Source organism: Vicia villosa, linkage group LG1 (genome assembly GCF_029867415.1).
Source record: "Vicia villosa cultivar HV-30 ecotype Madison, WI linkage group LG1, Vvil1.0, whole genome shotgun sequence".
In the NCBI taxonomy this organism is placed as follows: domain Eukaryota; kingdom Viridiplantae; phylum Streptophyta; class Magnoliopsida; order Fabales; family Fabaceae; genus Vicia; species Vicia villosa.
This window is the reverse complement of record NC_081180.1, coordinates 28,943,827-28,953,644: the sequence shown is the minus strand read 5'-3', so window position 1 is coordinate 28,953,644 and position 9,818 is coordinate 28,943,827. Positions and strand designations below refer to the sequence as shown.

At 34.8% G+C, this 9,818-nt stretch overlaps 1 protein-coding gene across 1 annotated transcript; it reads left to right on the top strand.

Moving 5' to 3' along the window:
* Nucleotides 1-1,299: 1,299 nt before the first annotated feature.
* LOC131632691 (uncharacterized) lies at nt 1,300-3,746 on the top strand. The gene is made up of 5 exons (XM_058903431.1): nt 1,300-1,462; nt 1,584-2,133; nt 2,323-2,741; nt 2,840-2,938; nt 3,142-3,746. Exons 1-5 carry the CDS (start codon nt 1,338-1,340, stop codon nt 3,479-3,481), a joined length of 1,533 nt encoding a protein of 510 aa, XP_058759414.1. The 5' UTR covers nt 1,300-1,337; the 3' UTR covers nt 3,482-3,746.
* Nucleotides 3,747-9,818: the final 6,072 nt, after the last annotated feature.

Here is a 9,818-nt window from a genome sequence, read left to right as displayed (position 1 = left end):
AGTAGTTTCAACGTGATATGATCTTCATTCATTGTTCGGAGGCCCTTCGCCACATGGGGAAGGTGCTATGGTAATAATCTACGCCACGAGTTGCTATGGACTTGCCATATCCTGAATTCGTCATGACGAGGCCGCATTAATGATGGATAATTAAGGTGATGCAGGATTGAAAGGTTAGGGATCTTATGCACGACCCTGGAGGTAATTACCTTCATTCTTCGATGACTCTGATGCATATACGAGTTTGGATATTGAATCATCCATTCATGGAATTTTATTGGGAATCAAAAGTCCAAAAATTTAAAGAATCGAGGTTGAAATGCTATTGGATTGGATTGGCACCGTTGTAGTTTGGATTTAGATCTTTGTGTTTGATTTCAAATGCTATTGACTTGACCACCTGAGAAGGTTTCAGATTGATGAACTGCAGAGCGAACATGAGATAGTGGAAAACTTAGGAATAAAAAATTGATTCCCATATACGGTGTCAATATTTCAATGTGAAACTAAAATTAGGTGTAACTCGATGGTGTAGAATCCTGAATCGGTGGTACTGATCTCTGATACAGTGGCGGGCGATGGACTTGTAAGATTAACACTCGAACCTCGAAGTCAATTCAACATTCAAGATGAGTGTGACGAAAATGAAGATTCGAAAACATACATTGCAATTTGTGTAAAGTAACTTTTATACTATACAAAATAAATTTACGCTGATTTTGACCTTAGCCATTTAAAACTTTGGTTGACACACATAAAGATATAATTAATTTTTAATGAAAAAAATGGATCCATAGACACAAAATAACTTATAAATTATTTCTAAATTATAAATATTAAAATTTAATTTTTTTATATTGTGTGGCATATTCTAAATCAATTTACATAAAATTAATTAATAGCGATTTGAAACTAATGTTATTTAAAATTTACCAAGAACTAATAAATATTTCTTATATTCAATAGCAGGTAGAAGTTTTATTGGTAGATAGATGATACTTCTAGTTAATCAATATGATATCCTTTCTTTTGTAATTATTATAAGTAAATATTCTTTTTTAAATTTATTTAATAATAAAGTTTGTAGACCAAATATATTCATTACTTAATAAACTTAAAAAAAAGAATATTTACTTATAGTTAGGGCCGGTCGGAGGGAGTCCTATATATATTTACCACACAATCACTTTGTTTACCGCCAGAGTAAGTTTTAAGTTCCCGCGCAATATATATTTTAGTGACAAATAAATATAAATTCTCAGAACAAAATCATTTTTATGACTATTCATATTCCAAAAATCAAAACCCCAACATCTTCTTCATTCTCTTCGATTTCAATGGCGTCGTCTCCGAAACTCAACGAGTATGAACGCAAGCGACTTGAAAACATTCGTCGCAACAATGAAATGATGGCTGCACTCAATGTTCAATCCAAAGCCACCGCACTCTCCAATCATTCCAAGTATTTTTCTTATCCATTTCTATCTTTTTTACTTCATGCTTCATCATTAATTTTCCCCTTTTAATTCAACTTCAATACTCTTTTGTATTGATAATTGATGTTCATAATTTGCAATTTTCAGGATTGTTACCAAATCCAAAGTAAAATCGGATAAAAAACCCAAAACTGAAACCCCAATTGTTAGCAGACACTCACTTCGAAAAAGAGGTATTCCACCTGATTCAGAAGGGTTATTTTTAAAATCCAACACTTCCACTCATAATTCCCCCAATAAAGTTAAGAACTTTGTTCAAAATTTGGGTCCTATTTCCATGAAGGATGCTTACAAAGGCGTCCATGATTCTGATCGCTCTTTTATTGAATCACTTGTTGGTATATCCAATAAGGAGCTCTCAGAAGAAAAACTTAATGGGTCTGCAAAAAAGATTAAAACCGAGTGTTCCCTTGACTTGGAATCTTTGTCTCTGGATCCTGAAAATATAGCAAGCGTCCTTCCTGGAAGGATAACTCAAGTGCAGTTTTGTCCTTCCAAGGATGTTAAGATGATAGCAGCGGCGGACATATTTGGGGATATTGGGTTTTGGAATGTTGGAGAAAGTAAGATTTTTTTGTACCATCCACACGAGGCTCCCATTTCTGGGATTTTGTTTCAACAACATTGCTTTTCAAAGGTGTGTGAATTGTAAGTTCTGAATTATGAATCAATTAGTTATTTATCCTTATGAATTATGATATCTTTGATATATATTCAACTTTTTATATTAGTTTGAACAAATTCGTTTATAAGATAATTTTATAACTTCCTTAATTTTATGGTTTGAACGAATTGTCTGATGTTGTGATCATTGATTTGTATGCAGATATACACAAGTTGTTATGATGGATTTATTCGGATGATGGATGCAGAGAAGGAAATTTTTGATATGGTTTATAATGGTAGTGAAAGTGATAATGCATGCATATATGCTCTCTCACAACCAAAAAATGATGCAAACTGTTTATATTTCTCTGAGGGTAAAGGGGGTCTGGCAGTATTTGATAACAGGATAGGAAAATGTTCATCCCACTGGGATTTGCATGAAGCTAGAATTAATACAATAGATTTCAACCCTCAAAGCTCTCATATTGTAGCTACCAGTTCCTCTGATGGAACTGCGTGTACTTGGGATTTGCGATGTATTGGAGGGCCTAAGCACACAGCCTTGAGGACATTTCCTCACAAAAAATCTGTGCAATCAGCCTATTTCTCTCCTTCTGGATGCAGCCTTGCCACTACAAGGTACGGAACCTTTATTCCATTCTTAATATTATATTGATTCGGGTTTGCGCTAAATTTTGAATTTGATTGGATTGGGTTTATGTTATCTCTTGATGTAGCATTGCCAACACAGTTCGTATATACAGTGGAGTGAATTTGGAGGATAAAACTTCTGTTTATCATTTCAATCAGACTGGAGGATGGCTTTCTACTTTCAGGTGCGGTTTCGGGAAAGTTATTGGATGTTTTGTTGTTATGTAATTCTTTTGCCATTTGCTGAATTAGTCCCTTGGCAAAACAAGTTGTGTGACTTAACTCTTAACTCTTTTGAGTTTGGACCTGATTTTTACATTTCAATTATGATTTAATTCTTCACTATTTGATTCTAATTGGGTTTACGATCTTGATTTTGTGGTAGCAGAGCAATATGGGGCTGGGACAATTCACATCTCTTCATTGGGAACATGGACGGAGGAGTCGACATCGTCTCAACAGTTCAAAAGGCGACAGTAAAGACTTTAGAGATCCCAGACATCGTCTCAACAGTTCAAAAGGCCACAGTAAAGACTTTAGAGAGCCCACACATGTCTGCAATTCCATGTAGATTTGATGCACACCCTTACAATGTTGGGATGCTAGCAGGAGCTACAAGCGGAGGCCAGATCTATGTTTGGACGGACCCAAATCTCCTGCAGTCAAAAAAACACACATTCACACATTCAAGTGTGCCAGACTGTCGGATCAAAATCGAACAGCTCTGATTTAAAATTGTTAATTTGAAAAATCAAATTTATTTTTCTGAACCACTTGATCAAGATCAAACAGTCCCTATTATCTTGACTGTGTGAATGCTGCAAAAAATTAACAAACAGTCCCTGTGATTCTGTATCTGGAATTGCCATTTATCCTCAGTTTTGCTTGTAACCATGTCACATTGCCTAGTATTTTATATCCTAATAGGATCAGCTAATACAGTAAGTTGTAGAAATTATCAATTTTAATTAATGAAATGTTTGAGCAGGAAAATATTGAAGCATGCTTCCATTATTACATTTTATTGTCCTTTTTTTTATAAGTCCAATGGCACGTGTTTAATGAACAAGATATTTGTTAACAGTGAGCTGATGTTTGACTTTTAAGAGAATCTCCTATCTATCTACTTCTACTCTACTATCAAGCAATTAAAGTTAAAGTCCACCACACTACCAATTATGCCCTTTTCTTAAAAATAATTTTCAAAGCTAAAAGGTTATTTTTGTCATTTCATAATCAACTCATTTTATTCACCCAACATTCAACCCACTTTTGCCACCTATCTTCCATTCATTCTCTCTCCTTCAAATTTCATCCTCTTATAATATTACTTTTATTCTATCTCACTTCTCTCTCCACATTTATTTTTCATTTTATTTCTATTTACTTTTCTCTCTCTCTTACAATTTTCTCTCCAATATTTTCACTTTCATTTTAATTTTTTCTCTCAAAATTTTAATAAATTGAATTAATATAATTATTAAAAAAATTATTTTCAAATGTCAAAATTATTCATAATTTTTTAAAAAAATATTTTTACATGTTAAAATTTATATTTTTCCCACGGATCACTATGAACAAAATACCTATTTTATTTTAATTAAGATTATACTTATTTGAGACACAAAATTCTTATTTTCAAATGTCAAAATTTTCTATTTTTCTCACGGGGCACTATCAATAAAATAACCATTTTATTTTAATTAATAATTGTCTTTATTTGAGATATGAAATTCTTATTTTCAAATATTCAAATTTTTACATTTTATAATTAAATAACTCATTTCAAATTTACATGTATATTTAAATCTAATCTATATCGTATTAAATAAATTTGTAACGGGATACGATTAGTTAAATTCACGCAAATTTGTTTTTGATAAAAATTGCTTTCAATATGCATTTGAATACAAATTAACTATACAAAATTATTTTAACCTGTACAAATTCATAAATATCTAATTTTTTATATAATTATATTTATCATTCAATATTCTAAATATCTAAACAAATTATATATATAATATCAAATAAATGTACCCGTGCGGCAGCACGGGTAGTTTACTAGTGTCAGGTAAGATTTCAACATGATGAAGTTAAAAAGTATTTTAACTATAAGAGTCATGCTAACAAGTAACAAGTGTCCGACACTCTTTAACGATACTAAATAAAAAATACTATATTTTTTATAAAAGTCAATATTTCAATTTTCAATGAATTTTTATTGCATTGAATACACACTTTTTTTTTTTTACTATTTTAATCATTTAAAAAATGTCTCAAGGGCGCTAGTTAGCATTTCCCTAACTATAATTCTAAGACAAGACTTGAAAATTGGATTGAAACAAAGATAATTAAGGGGAAGTAAGGAAAGTAGAGATAGCGATACATTGATTGGTTAATTCTATAATCCTGTTTGTGAGGTGAATATTGAAAATAATAAAATTATTGTGATCAAACAAGTGTAATGTGTAATTATTAGAGCACATGATCATAATGAAATACGTGTGAATAATGAATTCATGTAAAGTAGTAGACTAATTCATCTACCTTAAATATGCTTACACTTTGTCTTACTTTGAGTACATTTGCATATACACTCTCTTCATTTAAAGAAAAAGTATACAAGAAGCAAAGAGACTACATCACCAACTCTGATGCTCAATCTTTAAAACAACATTGCTATTGAAGGTTGCATGTATGACTGCTATACAATGCCTGGGGTTATTGAGGTGGAGGTGATGAAGTAGTTTAAATTTAACATGGGTGTTCACTTTCGTCTATCTTGGCTCTGGGATATGTATACATAACTAATGGAGCAGTCTATGTATAAGGCAACCACTATGGTATACATGTTACATATTGTAGAATATACTATCTTAGCAGATAAGTACAGTGAATATATCAATGTCAGGTAGATGTCTATGTTACTTAGCTTAACCATGTCAATTGGGCATGAGGGTATGATGCATTTGTTGTGAATTCAATGCCAAGAACAAAGTATAAAACAAGGAAGAATAAAGGACAAGGAAGAAGATGAACACAATAATTGGTTATAAATGCTATTCTTTCACTTTCTCTTAGAACAAGATTACAAGTTTACAAGAATAACAAATAACCTCTCTCACCCTAAATTAGGATTTGCAACTTAGCAATGATGAGAGACTAGTATGCTATTTATAATAAAACCTAACATACTAACTAATGGGCTTTTTCCACAAGGCCCATTACACAAGCCAACTTAATAACCAAGTTAACTTAACAAATTAGGGTTTAAACACTAAAACCTAATTTAACATGCTAACAACCCTAGCATCTTCGACACAAGCATGTGAACAACCTTCGACTTCATGCTTAATCCTGTCGAACCAAGAAGCTACCCTTCGACCATACTAGAGTTCGATCCAATATCTCACAAATCTCCACCTTGGATCTAACTCTACAACATCAAGGGAACAAACTAGCTTTCTTCATGCAGCTTTATCAACTGCATACAAAGGAAAAACTTGCAACTCGGTAATGTCTTGGTGATCATATCAGCAGCATTGTCTTCAGTCGAAACCTTCAGCACTTGGACTTCTCCACGCTCGATTACTCCTCTGACGAAATGCAGCCTCACATCAATGTGCTTAGTTCGCTCATGATAGGCTGAATTCTTCGACAGGTGTATTGCACTTTGACTATCACATTTAACAGTGATACCTCGACCTTGAAGTTTCAGCTCCTTCGCAAAACCTTCAAGCCACAATGCTTCTTTCACAGCTTCAATTAATACAATATACTCCGCTTCAGTGGTTGATAGAGCTGTTGAAAGTATTTTTGGGTAAATATTTTCGGTAATATATCGTATCCACAGGGATTGGTTAATATCACTGCCGTTCTATAGTTGTTTATTTTGAGTTAGGAAAATTGAGTTGGTTTGTTTTATGATTCTAATAATATCAAAAGTAAACAATAAATTAAAAGCGAGTAATGAACTGTTGTTAACGATTATAGAGAAAGATGTTGAACCTTAGGGTTCATCAACCTATTCCTATACAATTATCAATTAATTCACAATTGAACACTCTTTTGAATCATTATCTTCACTTATCCTCAAATAAGATTCCATGTCTGCAAATCAAATTAGAAAACCTTTACCGGTACGAGATTCGATCTCTCCAAATATCAATAACGATAACAGTAATTAAGAATGATAATTATGAAAACTCAATCCCAATTCCATCTCTGCAAATTGGTATTGAATCAATATAGTAACCTAGGGCAAAAGTTAAATCCTTTCTTTCGATCAAAGATTCAACGATAATTTAAGAGTAAAAACAAGATTACTTATTGATAATGAATTCAAACAATTGTTCACAGGAATTAATTAATGGTATTGTATATTCATAGGTTAACTACTACCTTAGATTCAACAAAAGGGGTTTAGCTCTCCATAGACATGAAGAACACACAAAGATTAATGGAAGAATTCATCTTCATCAAAGGAATGTCTTCGCTTGATAGAGAATTGGTCTTCAATTGATGATTGTGGCTGCACCTTCAGATTGCTCTCCTAATTTCGCTCTTCACAAAAGTTCTTTTTCTCTTGGAAGCTAGGGCTTTTAAATAGAAGTTTTGGGCTTTTAACGCCGAGGCCGCGGCGCGGCATCGGACTGGCGCAGCGCGCTTCAAAACAGAGATATTTTCGCGGCGCGTTCTAGGACTCTCGCGGCGCGCTCTTTGCAATTTCCATCCTTTTCTTCTGCCTTTGAGACTTCCAGCTCTCTTTCCTCCTCATGTTCTTCTCAAGCTTCAATTCAGCTCTAAACCTGCAACAATAACACCCACAAGTGATTCGATTTGCTTTACGCACGAACTAAACTTGTTCAGTTCAATTCTTAATAAAAACCTATGGATTTATCACAATTTGCATTAGTTTAGAGAAGAAATCACTTATATTAACACATGAATTTACCATTAATTTACTCCTAACAAGAGCAACAACCTTTTGAAGTGTTGCTTTCCAACTAATTGTTGTGCCAAACATAGTGAAAACATATCCAGAAATAGATTTTCTAGAATCCATACAACCTGCATAATCAGAGTCGACATATCCTCCAATTGCTGCTTTACCATCTTCACCCAAGGCTCCACCATAAATTAGGACTCTTTTCAGTGAGCCTTTCCAGGATTCGCCATGTACCTACTTACAAGACTTACTGCGTATGCTATGTCGGGTCTAGTACAGACCATAGCATACATCAAAGAACCAACTATATTAGCATATGGGATGCTATTCATATAGGCTCTTTCCACATCAGTACTAGGACACTAATCAATACTCAGCTTGAATTGAGGGTTTGTTGGAGTCACAACTGGCTTCGAATTCGACATACCAAACTTTTCAAGAATCTTCCGTAGGTATGCCTCTTGAGATAAACATAACTTAGACTTCTTTCTATCTCTTCGAATGTCAATTCCAAGAATTCTGGAAGCAGCTCCCAGATCCTTCATATCGAACTCCTTATTGAGTTCAGCCTTCACCCTCGTCACATCTTCAACATTGTTGCTTGCTATGAGAATATCATCCACATAAAGCAACAAAATAACAAATGAATTACCAGGTCGAAATCTGAAGTAAACGCAGTGGTCGAACTGACTTCTAATGAAACTTATGCGTGCCATGAACTTGTCGAATCTCCTATTCCACTGTCGAGGAGATTGTTTCAGCCCATACAAAGATCTCTTTAACTTGCACACATAATCTTCTTTCCCCTTTTCGACATACCCTTCAGGTTGCCTCATCAGGATCGTTTCATCTAGATCACCATACAAGAACGCAGTCTTCACATCCATCTGCTCCAGTTCAAGATCGAACTGTGCTACCATGGCAAGTAGCATTCGAATGGACCTATGCTTCACAACAGGAGAAAACACATCATTGAAGTCGACACCTTCTTTCTGAGTGAAACCCCTTGCAACTAACCTTGCCTTGTATCTTTTCGACGTCGCTCCTTCAATTCCTTCCTTAACTTTGAAAATCCATTTACAGCTGACTAACCTTGCCCCAACAGGTTTCTTGATCAGTTCCCAAGTATAATTATCATGAAGAGATTTCATCTCATCATCCATGGCCTTCAACCATTCAGTCTTATTTCGACTCCTCATAACTTCCTTGTAGTCTCTAGGTTCTTCGTCTAAAACCTCACTTGCAGAGATTAAGGCATAAGCTCTAAGATCTGCATACCCAAGCCTCTAAGGTGCCTTTATGACTCTTCTCGACCTATCTCTCGACAATAGGTAGTCATCGTCAGTTTCCTCAACTTCCTCAGCATCTTCTGCTTCTTCTTCGACTTCATCAGGGATATGCAATTCAGCATCAGCATGCTCCACCTCAACAGGAATCTCTACCTGTTCCAGCTCTTCGTCAGATGTTTCTGTACTTCGACCAACATCATCAGTTTTCTTAAAAGCCATTTCAGCTTCATTGAAAACAACATCTCGACTGGTGATACACCTTCTGTGACCTGGCTCTAGGCACCATAGCCTATAAGCTTTGACTCCTTCTGGGTATCCCAAGAACATGCATTTCAGAGCTCTAGGTTCGACCTTGTCTTGCCTAATGTGAGCATAGGCTACGCAGCCAAATACTCTCAGTTTGTCGAGATCTGGTGGATGTCCCGACCAAACTTCTTCAGGTGTCTTCATATCTAACACTGTCGAAGGACATCTATTTATCAGATATGTTGCTGTCGAAACAACCTCAGCCCTGAACACCTTCGTTAACCCCGCACTAGTCAACATGCATCTGACTCTCTCCAAAATAGTTCGATTAAACCTTTCAGCCAAACCATTTTGCTGTGGAGTACCTGCAGTAGTTCTATGCCTTACAATACCAGAGGTAGCACAAAAACTGTCGAATGCCTCATTGCAAAATTCAAGGCCATTGTCGATTCTCAACCTCTTGACCTTTCTGCCAGTCTGATTTTCAACCAAAGTCTTCCAACTTTTGAAATTCTCAAAAGTTTCATCCTTAGTCTTCTGGATGAATACCCATAATTTTCTGGAATAATCATCTACTAT